A 20,940-nucleotide genomic window follows, 5' to 3' on the forward strand; every position below is an offset into this window, starting at 1 on the left:
AGGCCAGATTTTTAAAGGTAGTTAGGTGCCTAACAATCTGGCCCTAAGAATAGAAGTGGGTTGTGTTCCTATGCAAACAAAAGCAGGCTGATCCAAAACCCACTGAATCTAATGGGAGTCTTTCTACTTCATCAGTGATCTTTAGATCAGTCCTTATATCCCTTTGTTTAGTTATGGGATCTTGGCTTTTCAGCAAGCAATTTTAGGAGTGTTTAGTTGCAAGGAAGTCTTTTTACTTAGCTATAATCCCATTAATATCACTTACCTTAACATTATCAAATGTCCTCCAAGATGGACTATTGTCAAAGCTGCAGTCTGATTTCAACAAAATTAAAAACTAGTTCGTTTTAAGGAGACAAGCATTCTAATTATTGAGTGTCTGTGTGTGTGGGAGGATCAATAATAATGGTTACTACAGCTCGCTCTGAAATAAAACTGTTACTATACCATGGAGATAGATACTTTACTGAAAGCTAGAACAGATAATGAGTGAATAAGAATTCACTTTACTTATGTAAATACACTTATTTTATAAAGGTACTTTAAAAGCATAGGGCTTTGTAACGCAGCACATAATTGTCCAAAATTTGACATCTGAAAGGTTTTTAAAGCAAATGGTTTTCCACTCCTAGACTATGTAGGTGTTTACAAAACAGTAGGCCCCACTACAGCATGCCATCTAAACTCAAGGTGCCTTGTAACAAAATCTGTAAGTGCGTGGTCCTCTATCCTCCTGGAAATCTGTAGAATTTTTACAATCCGGAGGATCAGAATGAGCAAAACTGGCTTTTAATAACAGGTAAAGAGGTATGAAAAGTCACCTTCCATCTGAACAATCCTTTAGCGGATAACTCATGTGGGTATTTATGTAGTCAAATCAAACAACAGTAATACTGTATCAGGGGGTAACCGTGTTAGTCTGGATCTGTAAAAGCGGCGAAGAGTCCTGTGGCACCTTGTAGACTAACAGACGTATTGGAGCATGAGCTTTCGCGGGTGTATACCCACTTCGTGGGACGCATGGCCATCCTGTAGCGGCGACACCTCCCTGTCCTGTACAAAGGAGGCTCAAAGACACATTTCCCTTGGCCTCAGCCCATTCCCACACCCAGCACCGGAACAGAAGTTCAAAACAGCCCCACCAAGAGACAATTTTTCCAGAACACGAGTGCTTTTAGGCCCTTTTTACAGGAAAACCGCCTGACTGGCCCCCCTAAAGGGCTCAGCTCCTTCCGGGCCATGACCTCCCCCTTTCCAGGCCCTCCCCGCTCAGCTCCCTCCTGGCCCTGGCTGCAGCCGCAGCTGCCTCCTGCCCCGCTCCCAGCCCTGCACGCCCCCCCCACTCAACTCCCTCCTAGCCGTACCCTCCCCCCGGCCTGGCTGCGTCCCTGCTCGGGTCCCTGCTGGCCCTAGCCGCGGCCCGGCCCTGTCCCCCCCGGTTCCCTCCAAGCCCTGGCCGCACCCCCCGCCCGGCTGCTCCCGCCAAGCCCTGGCCCTCCGGGCCGGCTCATCACATCACTCCCCCCGCCCCGGGCCGGGTGGGCACTCTCCGCTCTCATTGGCTGGCCGTTGCTGCTCTACTGATTGGCTGGCTTTCTGAGCGCAGTCCCGCCCCCCGGCGCTTCCTGCTTCGGCTCCCCTCAAACGCTCCGCCCCGCCGCGCTTTCTAGGAATCTTCTCCGCGCCCATTGGCCGTGCCTGTCACGTGGCCGTTGCCCGGTGCCGCCTCGCGCCCGGTTCGGTCGGGCGGTTGGAACCGGTTTGGCCGGGCGGTTGGGGACGGCCGAGCTCGGCAGGGAGCTCGGGCGGCGCGCCCTGGAGCCGGGGCAGTCGCTTCCGCAGACAAAGGCAGCCGGAGCAGCCCGTCGCGCTCAGCGTCCAGGTCAGAGCCGGCGGCTGTCGGGATGGAGGGGAGGCGCCTGGGAGAGAGGGGGAAGGTCTCTGACAGGTGGGAGCCGGGGTAGTGAGGGAGGGGGGCCAGAAGGGGAGCGCAGGGCAGGCGGGGGGGGTAGACGGGGTCGGGGGAGGCTGGAGGCGAGTGCAGGCTCCCCGGCGGGGGGGGGGGAGGCTGGAGGCGAGTGCAGGCTCCCCGGCGGGGGGGGGGGGGGCTGGAGGCGAGTGCAGGGCTCCCGAACGGGGGGGGGTGGATGGGGTCGGGGGGGGGGGCTGGAGGCGAGTGCAGGGCTTCCGCGGGGGGGAGGGGGAGATATAACTGAGATTGAGAATGTCAAAGTGGGCTATTGTTGTAAGTAATCACTTTCAGGGACATACTTAGTTTTCCAGATATTTTCAAGATAAACAATCTCCTTAAAATGTTAGTGTTGCTATTTTAAACCCCAGGCATATTCTGATATAATTTCTTGAAATAGTATTTCTGTTTCGCTACTTTCTAAATGATGGATTAAAATGTACAACAGGATTTTACTTCATCAGTAGACTTTCTGCTTTTGGATCAGAAGTTGTGTGTTCAAACCTTGCCCCTAGCTTAGCTCATATATCTAAATGTTAATGCTGCAATGCAGTCTTAAGGAGAGCTGCAGAACTTGTAGAGGTGCTTACCTATGTAGGAAAGATGGCAAAGTAAGGTCCTTTTTGTCAGTCTGTGACTGTTCAGATGGAAACAAAAGGTTTCAGAACTTTCTTTGTAAAGAATGATAGCTGTTATGATTTGATATACTGTCCAACCTTGGCACTGGTTCTGATATCGAACACTGTATGATTATTGCAGATTTATTTGCCTGTAGTCACTGTACTGCATGTATCTAATTTGTTAGTTTGTGATATCTTGTGTATGAGCAGAAGAGAATTCTGTTCTTTGTACAATTAGCCTAATGAGTTTTTGCTGGAAATCATTTAAACACCATGTGTGATGCTGGAAGCAACTTATGTTGATATTTGGTATCTGAGGGCTTACTTCTGTAAGGCGGGTAAAAATTACCTCTTAGAATGTTAGTTAGTGCTTGTCTCCTTTTTGTTCCCTACAGTACTGAATGTATACTAATTATATGTAAGACAGTAAATATGATTTTTAGGGTAGGGCAAGCAGGGGGGCCAGCAAATGCCTTGTGTAGACTTTCCAGTCAGTAGGGGCAGGGAGGTGTTGATAGCATCCATATATCCTATGGGTATTATAATATGGAGAAGGACTGCTTAAGACGGAAACATGCAGTTTTAAAAATAATATAATGTAACCCTCATGTATATGCCTATGAATTTTAGATTTGGAAACTGTAGCCACATTTTAATGTGATTAAGCAAAATACTTATTTTCTGCGGTACCAGTATTGTACACTTGATCTGTTTGGAGATTAGTGTGAAGTTCATGCAAATGTGCTATGTGTTTACCATTATTTTCATATGGCTAATTAAGCAAACTTTCTAGTGCTGTGACTTTAAAATTAATGAGTTTAAGGGGCAGATATTTAAAGGTATTTAGGTGCCTAAAGGTGTAGATAGGTGTCTCAAAATCACACTTGATCCCTTTTTTCATCTTTAGGCAGCTAAATACCTTTACAAATCTGACCCTCCATAAATAGCGATTAAGAGATTTTTTTTTTCCCATTGAAAGATCCGAATCCTATATTGTAGTTTCTTCCTTCAACATAATGTTATGTAGGTGAGTTTCAGGTTGGTGGAGTATGTGCCAATCAGAAGTTTCTGATGGTCTTTTGTCAGGTGGAAAATGTTCTCAGTTTTTAAGATAGGGAAAATGATATAACATAAGCAAAGCTTAGTTACAGGTAAATCCTGCTCCTTTTGGCTTTCTCATAAAAACGTAGCATAAGAATGGCCATACTGAGTCAGACCAATGGTTCATCTAGCCCAGTATCCTGTCTTATGACAGTGGCCAATGCCATATGCTTCAGAGAGAATAAGGAGGACAGGGCAGTTATAAAGTGATCCATCCTCTTTTGTCCAGTCCCAGCATCTGTCTGTCAGAGTCTTAGGGACACCTGGAGCATGGGATTGTATTCCTTACCATCTTGGCTAATACCCACTGATGGACCTATCGTCCATTAACTTATCTAACTCTTTTTGGAACCCAGTTATGTTTTGGTCTTCACAACGTTGCCTAGCAACGAGTTCCACAGGTTGACTCTGTGTTGTGTAAAGAAGTACTTTCTTTATTTCTTCAGGTGACCCCGGTCCTTGTGTTATGTTAAACAGTAAATAATGCTTTTTCTTGACAACATTCATGATTTTGTAGATCTGTCATATCCCCTTTAGTTGTCTCTTTTCCGCGCTGAACAGTCTTAATCTTTTTAAATCCTCGTCATAAAACACAGCTTACCAGATATTGATTAACCGCAGTGGGTAAGGTTCACCTAGAGGACCAAATCCTCATATGGTATAAATAGCCATATTTCCAATAAGATCATTGGAGCTACTGCAACTTAATGCTATCTGAGGATCTGACCCAGAGACTTTAGTGTGTCAAAATCTTTGGGTTTTGCCCGATGTACAGCTAGATAAGTAAATTGTCTAATCTTGTAGTTCTACCTTTTAGTTCTATTCTGCCACCAGCTGGAATTTTGCCTCCTTTCTTTACTTTCCAAATTACAAAAGGTTCGTACTGGATCCTTTTCATTAAGATGTAAAAATGTTAGTTTTCTTTATGCAGGTGATGCAATACTCAATTACTCTGCTCCCCTTCCAGATACTCTGTAGTTTACAAAATCAACACTTCTTTCGGGTTCTAACAGTTCATCCATTTTGGATAGTGAATGGAAAGTAGCTCAGTCAATCTCCATTCTCAAAATTGTCTCCTTTCAGAATCAGAAAGGAATCAGTCTAAGTAAGACTCTTCAAGATTTGTAGTACTTGAGGTTTTTAAGCCTCAGCAATAAGAGAAACTGTTGTGACAGGTATGGCAATGTCTAGCCACATCCTTGGGAGATCTTACTGAATTAAGTTTGTCTTTGGGCTCCATTATATTAAATGCATGGCTTATATATTATTTTGGGCCGAAATTGCGTGTAACCTCTCTAGGTGACATTTGTGAGACCTGGATGTTCAAAGGACTGTATTGAAAATGTGCCAGACAAGAATGGACTTCTGGGTCTGTAAATGTTAAATGGATTTCCAAGGGGAATACCTAGGGAGAGGTTAATGCAAATTCCCCACCTTCAATTACACAAAAACCCAGCCTTTTGAAGCTACATTCACCCTCTCAGGATATCTGCTGAAGATTACCTGTTCCTGGAGACTGGTGATCAAAGTCCTGACCTGTATAAAGAAACAGGCTTTTCTGCTCAGTCTCAGTTCTGAATCTGAGATAGTTATGAATTTGTAACTATGGTAAAGCCACAGTTGTGGGCTTTGCAGGACTAATGCCTACCAAACGCCAAGATTGGTGTTAAGGATTGCCTCTGGTAAGCTTTTTAGCATGTGTGCAGATTTTTGTTTTTAATGTTTTCTTTGTAATACTTTCACCTTAATAATAAACGTGCTTGCTTAGAAAGAGCTATGGGGTAACTTATAACTGTGGGGCGATTATATGGGTCATAGCTTCTGGAGATACAGCAAAATGCAGATTCTAGTCTTTTAGGGAGTCTGGCTTGCTGGGGATATCCGAGTGTTAATCAGGTAGCTGTACAGCCTTTAACACCCTGGTCAGGAAGGAGACAGACACAGGTTTCTGCCCAAGAGAGATGGTGGCTGAACAGTTGGGAGCCTACAGTGGGTCCCCTTGGTGGACAACTGAGGGGAAATAAAGGTGCACTTACCCTGAAACTATGACAGCTGTCACAGATCATACGGGGAGCATATCCCATGCATCATACTTGGAGCTCAAAAATCTGTCCTTGTACACAGACTTAAATGCTGGCTCAGTGACAGCCAGTAGGCAAGCTGGAGCTGTCATATGTTAGCTTCAAGAAACTCCTGAAAGCAGGTATATGATATTGTAATGTAAATTAGAATTCATGTCCAGTCTGATGTTTGGTATGGAAAAAACAGTTTGGAGGTCTTTGTATATACATCTCAGAGATCACTGCAGAGTTTAGCATGATTGGCAGCCCTTGCTCAAAGACTGACGGACGGATGGTTGTTTTAGGTCACTAGTGGAGTAAGGTTTGCCAATGCACTATCTGAGAAGCTTAAATAAATCTTGCCCTCAGTGACTACTGGTTTGGTGAGCATGGTTTGGCCTTCATTTTTGAGTGCTAATGTTCTGTCAACTTTTTTGAAAGGTAAGATTTTTATATATTCCAGATTCCTGTTTAAATATTTTGTAAACTTTAGATATTTCGTATAGACTATAGGCTTGCAAAGAACTGAGGTTACTTGACTGCACTAGGAGATGCAGTTGCACTTCTTGTCTAAGTGGGAAAACTTAAGTCTTCTAGCTAATGTTGGGTTTAACCAGAGTTTTATAGCAGCTATGCTTGTTTTTTCCCCTAAAGGATGGCTGTACTAATGGAAAAACAAAGTGTTCTTATCTTAACAGTTTTGCCATGTATATCAGGCATAACATTTCAGTGGTACTCAATATACCAACTGTTATTGTTTCATTGTAGTTCCTGTGAAAGTTGGAAAATTCAAAAGAGCACTATAGCAGCAGAGAGCTGTACTGGAGGTCTAGTCATGAAGTGATTAATACCACCTAAGCTTGGAATTAACAAAATGTTGACTTGTTTTGGTACATCCTGCCTGTAGCCAAAAATTAGACCAATACCTCGTTTATGCTAACAGCTCTAAACTATGCTACATACAGTCTTTATGGGAAACAGTTGTTATACTTAATTGTGGTACGTCCACACTTGATCACATCTCCTCAGGGAGAAGCTCCTTTCTCTCTTCAGATCTGGAGATTCAATAGGCTCTCCAGAACTCTGAGGATTATTGCAAGTATGGGGAAATAGGGAATTTTCCTTGACCGCTCTTAATTGGCTAGGGAGTCTTGCATACCGATAGGGTCTAGGGCTTATAAAATTTGCATGGCACCGACTAGCCAGAGAGTTAGTTCTTAGCCAGGAAACTCTTCCCCTTGCCTTGCAAGAGTTTAAAGGAATAAAATTAAAGCCTTCTGGACAGTTTAATTGTGTATTCTTTTCAAGATATATCATGTTGTTCATCTAGTATCCCAAATATACACAGTGCTTTACAAATGCAGAGTAACGTACAGCATGGATAAGGATTTTGATGCATTAACGTAAAGTTAGAGGGGAATATAAACTGAAATATATTAACTGGATGCCACAGAGAGGTGTGTGCTAATTTGTATTGTATTCCATACTTGCAGGCATAGCTTCCCTTCAGGAACTTTCTTGAAAATTGTTTGGTTTTTTTATACTTAAACACGGTAAGACTAATCATAAGCCTGATATCATTGGCAAGAAATTCTACAGCTGCAGTACTGTCCCTGAAAATGTTCTGTTTCCTGTCTGTGAGTGTAAACTAGGGTTATTTTCAGGTGTGTTATCCCTGTGGAAGTTGAGGTAGTCTCTGAGGTAGATAGTTTCCATTCCGTTGAAGGAAGCTTTGCAAAACTGCAAATGCAAGTTCTTCCAGCCCAGGCTCAAAATCCACTCATCCACCCTTGAACATTATAATGAAAAACTAATATTCTTTTTGCCTGTCAACTAAAAAGCCCTAACCCAATATTACCTGTTGGTAAATGAATGAATAGAACTTTATAAAGCACTTAAATCTGTAAGGCTGCTTTAAGATCAGGACTTTGAATTCAGTTTTGAAACTAATTGGGAGTCAGTTAGTATAGCATAGGCATGGTCTCTTTTATATCAGCCGTAGCTTTGTGAGACATGCTGCGTCATCGTTGGAGGCAGTGTTATCCAGTGATAAGACATTGGTCTGGGACACCAGAAGTTCTGGGTTCAGTTTTCAGCTCTGCAGATACCTGCATGATAGCCTTGGACAACTCACTTCCCCTCTCTGCCTCAGCTTCTCTTTGTGGGGGTTGGGGGGTGGGAAAGCTCTTTCCTGTTTCCACTTCAGTGAAATCTCCTCCCTCCCATATTCTCAGGCACAGAGGGAAGAGAAAGGGGTTGGGGAGAATAAGAAAAGAACAGGAGTGAAAGAGGTAAAATAATGTGTGGGGCAGAAGAGGGACAGACATGAGTGAGGAAGGGACACAGACCCAAAGGGAAGAAATGTGGAGGACACAGAAGGAAGAAACTCAAACATTAGAACTTGTTTTCTGCAGCTCTCGGACTTTCTGCTCTTGGCTCTGAAGAGCTACCTTTCTGCATTCTCCCCTATTCCGTCTCTAGATCTTCTTTCACTCTGCCTTCTGGGCTCCTACTCAGCTCTGTATACGTGTGCAATCACTGGAGGACCGGGGCTTGCCCTCTAGTGTTGTAACTTGAACATTTTTTGTTCAGTAACACTAAAGCTCTCAACTCAGGCATGCTGCTGTCATCATTGTATTACATAAACAGTACTTCTGTTCATGCAATTCTGAGTAAATGTGATTTTGTTTTTTTTCCTGGTTATTAAAATAGGACTGCTATAGTTATGTAAACTATCATCATGTTTTCATTGCTGCCATGTTATTTTGAGGTAAATGCTCTTTCCAAGGAAGCTTAATGTTGTGTTTTTGTAAATATTTGCTTTAGAGTTATGTGTATTCATAATTGGTTTTCTGCTTGTCTGCATTATTTTTCATGAGTAGCTTTGAAAGTAAGAGTAGGGTTGTCAACCTTCCAGGATTGGCCTGGGGTCTCCAGGAATTAAAGATTAATCTTTAAATAAAGATTATGTTGTGTGATGAAATCTCCAGGAATACATCCAACCAAAATTGGCAACCCTAAGTAAGAGTAAAGAATAGCTTAAAGAGGCAGCTGCTTACCTGTAGAAAAGCTATTGGCCATTGAAGGTTATAATTTCACTGTCTCTAATGATAAAGTTCCCATTGACTTCACTGAGAGCAGAGTTAGGAAAATGCTGAGTGCTTTAGAGAAATCCTCCCCTAAAAATATTGAATGAATGCTATTTCTAGTTGCACATATCAATCTCACTACTTTTGTTTAACACTTGTTAATCTTGTAGATAGGCCCTGTGTCACACTGACTTCCTCGCTGGCTGGACAATGGTTTCTTGATCTGTTCAGTCCTTTGCTTTGGTTTGCTGTGGAGTGGTCCAGAGCTCACAAGTACTGCCATTTGTTCAGAACATTAAGACCAATACTTGGTCACCCCACTGTAGATGACTGAGGTTCATACCCTAGCTTTTAGTGAGACAGCTACAGATGCAGTATATTGTTACTGAAATACTTTTTTATACCCTCTAATAGGAGACATCAGACTTCCTTAGTCATTATCTGCAAGTATGACCCCATCTCAAGTTACCTTTGAAGTAAGAGGAACAGCAGAACCAGGTACAGAAATCACACTTGTCGTCATATACGTGTGTGTGTGTGTTGTAAAACTAGAAGAAAATCTTCAAGCCATACAGTTAAAAATATTTTTTTATTTTAGTTAGAGGGCAAAGAATCATATAATTTTGATACCTAGGATGACAAGGTTCAGGAGGGTGGATTGGTAAAGAGGAGCTTTACAAAATAATTGTTCTTTAGCGGAGAGTTGGGGAATGAATTTTATCTCCTTTATTAATAACTTTTGTTTGAAAAATGTTAGCATACCAGAGATTTTGATATACTCCCTGAAATAGTCTAAATACTTTTTAAAATTAGAATTGTATTTGTGATAACCTTACTTTATCAAGTGGAAATATTTAGCATTAATCCTGACCTCAGATACGCAGGCATACATTTCTGTGTTTCTTGGAAAATCCTCAGTTAGTGCATAGGTATGCAGAGGGTTCCTGTTGAACCAAATATAACAAGAGAATATGTTTTGAATGAGTTTGGAACACAGGTTAACAAATTGGATAAGATGGCATGCTGTTCTGATCAAGTATCCTGAAACCTCAGATGTCAGTTACATTTCTGTTCTATCTCTAGCTGGTTTTGGGATGTTCACTATGTCTGTGTCTAACCAGTAGGATGTTATCCAATCTTTGTCTTCAACTTTTTTCCAAAATTGTTACAAGCCAAAAGCAGACACAAAGTAGCTATTCCATTGAGTTTCCTCTTTCACTTCCTTCTCTGTTTCACAGACAAACACCCCCCCCCCCCAGCCTCCCCACCCCCTCCCAATCAGTGGCTGATTGCATCTAAAAAACCAGAGTGCTTCCTCTGTGAGTCATTATGTGATTTGCCACAAGCCTATCTAAGGTATTCATCTTCTCGCCCATCCTGGCCAGCCTAACCATACACACTCCCCTGTTATTTATACAGTGCTAGAACACTTAAATTCACAGTGAACCACTCTAATAAATCCTAGAAGGCATCAGCAGCCATTCAATAATAAATCACCAGAAGCCCCTCCCCCCTCCCCTTCTTATTGAGCATACTCTGCTATGCCAAACTCAGTGGAGTTCCCTCCCCTCTGCTAAAATCAGAGGTAAAATTCCCTTTCTTGGACTTGTGGGAGCTTAGCTCTCTCCCCCTCCTCTGCTGGTGAAGTTGAGGACTCAGTAGGTGTTCAGGATGTTCCACTTGTTCCCTTTACATTCCTTTCATGCTGCAAATCAGAGGCCTTGTCTACACTACAGCGGAAAATCGATCTAAGCTACGCAATTTGAGTTACATGAATAGTGTAACTCAAATCGACGTAGCTTAGACCTACTTACCGTGGGTTCCACACTATGTGATGTTGACGGGAGACGCTCTCCTGTCGACTCCCCCTATTCTTCTCTATCCACTGGAGTACAGGAGTCAATGGGAGAGCGATTTGTGGTCAACTTAGCAGGTCTTCACTAGACCCGCTAAAATGACCGCCGATGCATCGATCACTGCTCGTGGATTAAGTGTAGGCAAGCCCAGAGTAGTCCAACACTTTCTTGTGACTTCTTACTCTAAATTGAATATGGAAGCAGTTAATCATTAGGTAGAAGATGCATGGAATCTGCATTTCTGTCTTACTACAAAGATGCCACTTAGGTTCTAAGGTGCCACAAAGTACTCCTTTTCTTTTTGCGAATACAGACTAACACGTCTGCTACTCTGAAACCTTGTTTTATGATACTTTTTGCTGTACCTGATGATAATGCAATTCTTGCTTATTATGGGGTATCATAGGGTTTCCAGTTTCAACTTAAAGTGATGAATCTAGACTCCATTGCCAAAAATCTGAAAATATAAATATATAAGTACCTTGGAAAAGTGCTTGTAAAAGAGGCAGGTAGGAGCCTGGGAGATGGTGTTCTCTGTAGCATGTGATTTCAAAGGGGACATTTTGAACATAATTGCGTAGTAGGAGGAGGCGAGAAATGTAGCAGGCCAATATTACTGCCGTTTTTGGGGCAACTGAATAAATGTTCGATATATCATTCTGCTCTTTGATTAAAAAAAAGTTATGTTCTTTGGCGGTAATTAGTACAACAAGAAATACAAACTGGAAGTAAACAGGGAAACAGTCTACCATATGTGGTTTATTATTACAATGATATTGGCAAAATAATGAATATATAATAATGCCTTGTCACTAGTCATCTGTTAAAACTCCTTAGGACACAAACTTTCTGTCACATTTTAGTTAAAAATTAAAAGCACTAATTATCTTTTTTTTGTTTGTTTGTTTAAAATGATGATGTGTAATAAGAGAAGTAACAGGCTATTAAAACAGAAATATGCGTTGAGACAGAAACCAATGCCAACATCTTGATTGCTAAGGTAAAATTTATCTAAGGTCGCTAACATTTGTTGACGGTTCAAGTGCAAATGTTTATCAATAACCAATTGCGGTTTATTACAAAAACTTCAATATGCAATAAGATTGAAGTGAGTATTCATTTATTTCACATAAAATAAATCGGTAGCTGTTGCTCAACAGAAGCAGCTGAACATGTAATTATGAATGTTGGCAAAGGTTCTGTTAAGAGGCAAATGTTTGGTTGCATAAGTTTCCATTGCATTTGAGCAAAAATTTTCAGCCATATTTGAGTATGAGGACACAAGGGCAAAAATATACTTTTACCAGTTAAAAAAAAAAAAACTTGCAATTTTTTAAACAGCTGTACAGGCAAAATGTCCAGGGCTTGGAACCTGAAACTCTGTATGAAGATATAAACCTTGCTAAGGAGCAGTGTCTTTGATTTTTGTATTTTTTAAAAATGACTCTCCATGCTTCCAGCTTTCACAATCTGTAAGAACTGTTTGATGCCTCACAGAAAGTATTTTGTTTAAAAATGATTTCTACTTGTATGTCATAGTTTTTGTAGAATTCTGAAAACTTTCAAAAATTAAAAATAATAAACGAAAAGGTAGAACTCCAAAAAAGCTTCTGCTTATTTCCTTCTTGTATTTGCAAGTTTATTTCTAAAGCAACTAGTTGTGACATTGCTGTCCCCAGCAGAACAGACTTGAAGGTTTTTGTTTTTTTTCTAATCGTAATAGAAGTAGTAAACAACAAGGCTAGAGAAAATTAATTCCTTTTCTGTCAGTGGTTTTGCAGGGAGCTTTTCTGTGGGAAATACCTACAGAATGTGGATGGCATAAGAGGATGATTGTACTGTTTCTGTTGCCCCACAATACTGACATGACATGAGGGCTTGTCTTCATTACGGGGGTAAGTCAACCTAAATTACACTACTCCAGCTACGTGAATAATGATGTAGCTTAGGTTGACTTACTGTGATGTCTTCACTGCACTGTGTTGAGGGGAGACGCTCTCCAGTTGACTTCCCTTACTCTTCTTGGATAGCTGGAGTACCTGGGTCGACCGGAGAGCGCTCTGCTGTCAGTTTAGTAGGTCTTCACTAGACCCACTAAAGCAGCAGCTGGATCTCCCCCTAGTGAAGATCAGCCCTGAGTTCAGGGGTGGGCAAACTTTTTGGCCTGAGGGCCACATCGGGTTTCCAAAATTGTATGGAGGGCCGGTTAGGGGAGGCTGTGTCTCCCCAAACAGCCAGGCGTGGCCCGGCCCCTGCCTCCTATCTGACCCCCCCCCCCCTTCTTGCACCCTGACCCCCCTTCCCTCCCCGGGACTCCTACCCCATCCACCACTCCTTGTCCCCTGACCACCCCCAGACCCGCCCCCACCCCGTCTGCCCCCTGTCGCCCCATCCAACCCACTCTCTCTCATTCCTGACTTGCCTCCTGGGACCCCTGCCCCATCCAACCACCCCTTCTCCCTGTCCCCTGACTGCCCTCTGCCATCCCATTCAGCCCTCCATCTCCTTCCTGACTGCCCCCCTGGGACCCGTGCTCCATCCAACCCCCCTGTTCCCCACCCTCTGACCCCCCGACCCCTATCCACACCCCTGCCCCCTTACCGCACTGTCTGGAGCGCTGGTGGCACTACAGCTGCGCTGCCCAGAGCACTGGGTCAGGCCGCTGCTCTGCAACTGCAATGCCCAGCTGCCCAGAGCGTGGCGTGGTGTGCTGAGTCTGTGGGGGAGGGGAAACAACAGGGGAGGGGCCGGGGACAAGCCTCCCTGGCCAGGAGCTCAGGGGCCAGGCAAGAGGGTACTGCAGGCCAGATGTGGCCGTGGGCCATAGTTTGCCCACCTCTACCTTAGTTTCTTTCTGCTGCTACTAGTGGAGAAGGGGCTTTTGGTATTAGCAGAGGGAGGAAGCAGGCCTGAGGACATGTAAACAAACTTTCCAAGAGGCTTCAGCAGTTCTTTATGCCATTAAATTTTTTTTCCTCCTTATCTAGCCATTGTGTGTGTTAATTATGTCAAGTCACAGCTATAAATAGTGATATATGAAATGAGAATCCTTGCATAGAGCATTGAGAGAATATGTATTTTAGTCCCACGTTAATACTTTTTTCTGCAGTATTCAGCTAAGGAGTGTTGAAGTGATCTTGAAAATGCTCTTAACATTAAGCAATTCAAGTTTATAATATACTTCCGTTTCTCTAGTGCCTTTCATCTAGGGACTTTACAGCATTTTATAAACACTAATTAAGCCTCACAACACCTTTCTGAAGGTACATGAGGGATCACTACCTCTCTCATTTAAATATAGCCACCTGTGTGTTGCAACTTGCTGTGTGGTAAGCAATAGCCAGACCTTCACATGTTTAGGACAAGAAATGAAGAATATTGCTAAATAAAACTGCAGGGGAATTTAGAGAGGCAGAATATAATTATCCAATCTAGAGATTGGCCAGTATACAGACTTTAACTTGTCTCTTAAGACAAGACATAGGATCTTTAATGAGCATGTTGGACAGATCTGTGTGTGGTTTTTTTCCACTTTTTTTTCCCCCCAGAATAAGCCAGGCCTTGAGCTTCTTAAATGCTTCAAAAACTTATTAAAAGCTGCTAGGTAGATTCGACTTGCTAGCAACCACTCAGTTGCCAGCAAAAAGTTGCTGTTATCCAGAAGTTGCTGAAAAGTGGAAGGCAGGTTTGCAAGGCAGTAGCCAGGGAAGAAGCTCTGGGACATGCTATCCCTGGCTGCAGCACTACTAGCCTGCCTGAGTAGAGGACAGACGTGGGGAGGGATGCTGCAACCCTGCTTCCAAGGGCAGCAGGAGCACAGGAGACCAATGGAGCTGCACTGTACATCAACTTGTGCTCTCCGGTGATCGGAGTTCAACACTTCCCAGCACTTCCTTCCCTTAGGGAGAGGTGCCATGCTGCAATGGCTCTTCCCACAGCCTGCCTTCCCAGCCCACAGCCCCTTACTGCTTATGCAGGGCCTAGGTGTAGGCAGGTTTGCAGTCACAGAAAGAAAGGAAGAAGAGAGAGAGAACCTTTAGGATGGACTGAGCACTGGCCACAGGCAAGCTTGTGGGATTACAGCCAGAGAAAGGCGTATCCCAGCACTTCAGTACTTAATTTGTAATGCTGGAGCTCAAGCAATTTTTTTACTTTCATAACTGATGTGGCAAGCCCAGAGGTGCCAGGGCTCAGCACTGGTAAGCCCAGGCACAAATTAAGCACTACAGCACTTCCTTCCCTGGCTGCAGCCTTGCAAACCTGCCTGCAGAGGGTGCTTGGCACATCCCAGTGTTCCTTGTGGGGCTGCAGCCTTGCAAACCTGCTTTCAGATGGTGCATTTCTTCCCCACCAAAATGTTGCTAATAAGCAGCATGCGGTTGCTGATACCCAAATCCCATTAACATTGATGTTAATGAGGTGGGATTGGTTTTCAGCAATATGTTGCTATTAACTGGAAGTTACTAATATCATTGCTATTAAATGGAATCTGCTGTATTTTAAGAGTGTTCCAAATGTTTTTACCTTAATATTAATCTACTATAACAGTTTCTAGTTTGGAATCTCTTGCCTTTGATTGTAGTTGTTGGTGCTAAACAAATCTTTGCTGTAGCACATGTTTTTTAAAGAATAGCACCTGACTTGCATTGATTGTGTGCATCAGTTACACAGTAAGTTCATTGTCATATTACCCATCTGCCATTGTAGGTTTACAATGGAGAATATAAAGTAGGTCTGCGTTCTGTTTTTTCTTTTTAATATTTTAAAGAAAATATTGATGCAAAATTTGATAGGCAAATACTAAATGGGTCAAATTACTATTATTGGGACTGAATGACCTTGGTAACATCCTTTTTAAAGTTGTAAGTTTTTTGCATCTACCTCCAAGCGGCAATGTATTCTTTCCCAGTATGAGAATTTGAAATCGCTGCTAGAGATAGTGACTTGTGGCACAGGTTCACAGCTTCTGTTAAGGCTTCCTGTGTCTCTGTAGGATTGGTTCAAGTTTAATAGTTGAAAATACCTAGCCCATTGTCATAACAGGTAGGTTAGTTTTCATTAATCCCATTTTTCTGATGCTCTGAAATTAAAGAACTATTTTCCTTTTGGGCTAAAAATGCTGCATGTTTGGTCTCAGCCCAAAGGTGAAATTAAGACAATTCAGTTTTTAGTGAGGGTGAAACACATTCTAATCCTGTTTTTACTTTTTAGGAACAGTTCCAGTAGAAATGACTGACATTTGGAAATGTCTGCATGCAAATTGTTCTTAATGAAGGGGTAGTACTTTTTCTAGGAGTTTTGGGGAGGGAGGTGGTGAGTAGAGGAAATGCTCAGTGAGGTTCTGCTAAAATTTGCAGCAGAGCCAAATGAAATCCCATCACTGTGTTAAAATTTCTGTGTTCTTGCATGTGTAGACTACTGCTCTGAAGTGGAACACTTTGCATGAGGGGCAGGAGGCAGTGCTCACTGTGTAAACTACAAAAAACCCCAAACCTCCAAAAGTACTCTTTTAACATCAAGAAAAGGAAGAACGTTAAAGTTGTGTGGTTCAAGGATTCCAGGGGAAAATTCTTGAGATTCAGAATGTTAAGGTCCCAACAGAAGCATTAACCTCTCAACTTGCCCCTGTTGCATATCCATTTAATGCATGTATAATGTTGTACATATGCGCCACCATTAATTTTGTGTGTTGCTTTTATATTCATATAGACATAAAAAGAACTAAATTTAAAAAAAAAAAGATTAAGGTTGAAAAGTCAAGTATTCAAGTTTGAAAATGCCAAAATAAATTAGCAGCCTGGTCTCTATCAGTGCTTTCCTGTTCATTGACACCAGTTAAGGGAGACTTAAATAAGCAACAAATCAGTTGCTAACTATTGAGTGTAAAATTCTGCTTGAGCTGTCATTACGTATTTGAAAGGAATTTCAAGGAAACTGACTTGGCATTAAGCATCTATGCTTTGGAATCTGCCTGTACCATTGTCTGCAGAAGCATTTGTGTGGTGGTTCCTATTATTAAGCAGTTACTGTCAGTAGACCCGCCCGTCTGTAAACTGGAGGTGAAGCCTTCAAGATGGAGATGAAATTTGAAGCACAGTCACAGTCCTGTAGTAAAATATCCTTTGTGAAACAGAAACTTGAAGAGGGCTGGATTGGTGTCTGTCTTATATCACACGTTTTAAAATCCCTTCAACCACTGTGTAGAATGCCATTTCTAATTGAAGACAAGTCCAAGTAATTATGATGATTATCTTCCTAGGAGAGGTTTTTGCAATATGTGGGAGTTGCAGCGCTTTGGGAAACTGGAATCCTAAAACTGCAGTGGTTCTTCAGGCTGATGATGCTGATGGGTAAGCTTTTAGTAATAAAAATACTGATCTAATACTTGCATTTTGATACTGAATTCAAAATTCTAAAAACTATACACACTTCATAAAACGTTTTATCTAATCAGGTCTTTCCATTGTTTGATCATTTTGGAAAGCATTTTTAGAAAAAAGATGTTTACTAATGTAATAGAATTTGTAATTTACACACCTGCTATTCCAATTATGAGTGATATCACATACTGGAGTGGTGTGGTAGCACTGCTCAGCAGTACACTTGCAAAAACTTCTTTAAAGTGTTGTTAAAGAGGATCTGTAATAAAAACTTCTGTTTCTGTGACTGTAAACCTATAAGAGAAGTTTTTTGTGTACTTATGAAATGGGGGAATATCAAACACTAACACTTGTGTTGCATAAATTTTTAAGTGGTTTAGTATGGGAATAAATACTGCAGTTTCTTAAAATTACACTATGTTGGTTATTTTTCTCTGATTTGGGGAATAGCATGCCCAGAATCTGTTCCTAACTCCGCAAGTGACTCTGTGTGACCTTATTCATTTAACTGTTTCTCATTTTCACCCGTCTGTAAAATGAAGATAAAATGTTTTTCCTTACTTTGTAAAGCAGCTCAGATCTACTGATGAAAGGCACAATAGAAGTGCTATGTATTTTATTATTGATGCATGCTTAACTAAGTCAACTAGAAGAGAACTTTTTGTGATTTTACACAGTTTATTTTACAAGATCTGTAAGAACATGCACTTATGTCTGAGATCACAATCAAGTTTCAAAGCTTCTTATATTTAATGGAATAGCTGACAGTGCTGCATATTTGTATTACCACAACATTCTAGATGTGGCCTTTTTCTAAAAGGCTGGCTGACTCTCACTACTGCAGCATTGATAATAGATGGTTGTAGCAATAAAATCATACTGCAACTTCATTATAAATTTTGTAAAATGCTTTCAGCCTCTCAAACCATTTTAGAGGGCTGTTACATAAGTTCAGAACTGCTATTCAAGTTTCAAGAATGCTAGCCTAGTGTATTTGTGAATGTTTCTTTTCCTAACTTATTTTAAAGAAAGAAAACAAACAGCCCTGGTGCTTTTTTTAAGAGGTAGCAAGAAATGTACTTAAATCATATTTTTCCAAAACCATATTTGTATACTTACCTGTTTCTATACAACTTTTAGTTTTGGGCTAATGGAAAAATTTTTTGAAAACCTTCATGTAACCAAATACTTTTAAAAAAACTATTTTTCCGCAGCATGTTATGGAAAACTACTGTTGAACTTACTAGAGGAGTTGCTGTTCAGTATCGATATTTTAAAGGGTGCTTCTTAGGACCCAAGGTATGTATAACTTTTTAAGCTGGTGTTTTTGTTTTTTTTAACTGTAATACTTTAACTCATAAGGAGTATGTCTTATGACTCCTGCAAAATAATATAATGGACACAAACTTAGTCTGCGACAACTTACTGTTACTAAATGGAGTTTGTTACTTTAATCATTCCTACCACCCTGTCCCACAACTGCTGGTTTTTGTTCCTCCAATAAAAGTGCGTGAGGATCATGCAGAGCTTAAATACATACAAAATCCATCATAAGTTCAGGTCATCTTATCTGTTGTCACTAGAAGTAATCATTAAAAGCCAGCAACTTTATTACAAAGGGTAAGAGTATTGCATCATCATAATGTAAATGTGTAATAGCAGAAGAAAATTATTGGTAATTTAAGTAAACATGCTAAAATTCTGCTTTACTGGGCTGTCTTTAATATTTACATTTTTTATAAAACATTAAATTTTAACTGCCTCTTAACTGCTTTCATTTAAAAAAGCCAAAAGAGAGCATTCCAATATTTTCTACATTTCCTAAGTTCGCATTTGCATGAGTTATACACCTGCAGTTTTTATGTGGATTCGTACTGAAGATACATGTGAGTAGGAGTTAGAAGGCAGCATACTCATCTGTGGATACCAAGCTCTTCTTGGGATTAAGGATAGGAGAGCTCCAAGGAGATGATCTGATCATATAGTCATGTAGGGGAAAATGAACAGCTACTGTTTAGCTGCATTTTCCTAGAAGCCACCATACTGAAGAAGAGTGGTCCAGTAAACCCACCCAACTGTCTTTTGCACCTATTACGTCTACAAATATATTGTAGTTCTTCACTAGGGCCCAATTCATTATCAATTATATGTGACTTCATTAGTAAGTAAATACGTGGAAGGGCTGCAGAATCGTGCATCCTCTTTGTATAGCTCAAATATTTTAAATTATTTCATGGCTAATAAGTCTAAAAATTGACTGGTCTTGGTTTTCATTTTTTTGGAGATGGGGAAAAATTCTTCCTTGAGTTGAAAATATATTTGAAAAATACATTTATTAAAATTCTCAGTAACATTACTTATTTGACACATGCTCTAAAAGATGGTGTTACTTTATCAGTTCCAGCATGTGAAATCAGCTAATCTTAAACTGAGACTTAAAACAGATATTTGTGAAATATTCTGGGGGCATAAGAGGAGGGTACAATGATGGTTTTTTTCAAGGTGAGAAACTTATAAACGGTGACTCCTGTCAAGGTAGGTCAGTTTTAAGGCCTAACAAGTCGGATAGTTGTTCAGATACCCCAATATTTAAAATGTAAGCAGTAACAAACTGGGGGAAAAAGCATACTTAGCTTAAAAGAAAATTGGCAAGAAATTCTTTGCTAGTAAAACACATTTTTCCCTTGTAATATTTGCAAAAGTTCACAGTATATATTGGTGAGTGTGTTTCTTTAAGTAGGTGCTCTGTATCGTGCACGCTCTATGTACCGTGTGATGCAGAGGCTGCCAAGGTAAGTATGAATTTTATGGAATAGCAGAGTAAATAGCTACTGTATATAAAAACCCATATAAATAGCCATAGTGAGATAACTATCCACCTACAAAGTTTAAATTGCACCTTGTTATAAACACCTGACTTAATTTTTTAATAAAATAAATTTGGTTTCTGTGTCTAGAAGTGCTTTTCTAGTGGCTTGGCCCTTTTTTAGTTCTTAAGTTGTTTATGGGTATAGGAAAGATCAGTTGCATGGGTGGAGTGGACAAGTTTAAGAACAAAATAAAAAATACAACACAAATGAACCAAGTATACAGAAAACCTAGGGAGATGAAATGTTAATTATCTAATAACTAAGAACTATGTTTTTAATATAATTTTGAGATTCAAAACACTTTTCAATCACTGGACTGTATTATATATTTTCTGCTGTTTTATTTAGTACTCTTGGTTAACTTCTAAATTTGAAACTTATTATCTGTACAGTTGCACTAACACAAAATTTAGTAAGGGTCTGAAAGGTACTTCATATATCTTGAACTTTTAATCTATCTGAATAATCACTGAAATATCTGTATGCTAATCCTTCATCTAATAAACAAATTAGGGGGTTAACTATCTCAAAATATGTTTTGGAAAGTCGTTTTGTAGTCCCATAATAAAGTTTCAGTTTGTAAATTTATAAACATGCATTAGAATAAAAAATGCTAAAGTGGTTAGTAGTTCTGTTTCACATTTCTTCATGAACTGAGGGTGCCGCATATGCTTGAAACAGAACATCATATTGATATATATGTGAATATTGGCTAAACTAGAGGCCACAGACATAAGGGCTAATAGAGGAAACTGACCACTTCCACCTATCTGGAAACAAAATACTAATACAAATGAGAAGCTGAAAATTTTAGCACAGCAAAATATGCTTTATAATCGGAACATAAGAATGGCCATACTGGGTCAGACCAAAGGTCAGTCCAGCCCAGTATCCTGTGTGCCGACACCGGCCAATGCCAGGTGTCCAAGAGAGAGTGAACCGAACAGGTAATGATCAAATGATCTCTCTCTCCTGCCGTCCATCTCCACCCTCTG

General features: G+C 40.8%; 1 protein-coding gene across 1 annotated transcript in view; it reads left to right on the forward strand.

Moving 5' to 3' along the window:
* The first annotated feature begins 1,702 nt into the window (after positions 1 to 1,702).
* GPCPD1 (glycerophosphocholine phosphodiesterase 1) overlaps positions 1,703 to 20,940 on the forward strand; it is a 69,410-nt gene continuing 50,172 nt past the window's right edge. Inside the window, exons 1-4 of the mRNA XM_074949695.1 lie at positions 1,703 to 1,882; positions 9,254 to 9,337; positions 16,955 to 17,045; positions 18,290 to 18,374. Coding sequence (XP_074805796.1) covers positions 9,289 to 9,337; positions 16,955 to 17,045; positions 18,290 to 18,374 — 225 coding nt within the window. The 5' untranslated portion in view covers positions 1,703 to 1,882; positions 9,254 to 9,288. The remainder of the gene's footprint in view (positions 1,883 to 9,253; positions 9,338 to 16,954; positions 17,046 to 18,289; positions 18,375 to 20,940) is intronic.

The sequence above is a fragment of the Natator depressus genome, chromosome 3 (genome assembly GCF_965152275.1).
Source record: "Natator depressus isolate rNatDep1 chromosome 3, rNatDep2.hap1, whole genome shotgun sequence".
NCBI lineage: Eukaryota > Metazoa > Chordata > Testudines > Cheloniidae > Natator > Natator depressus.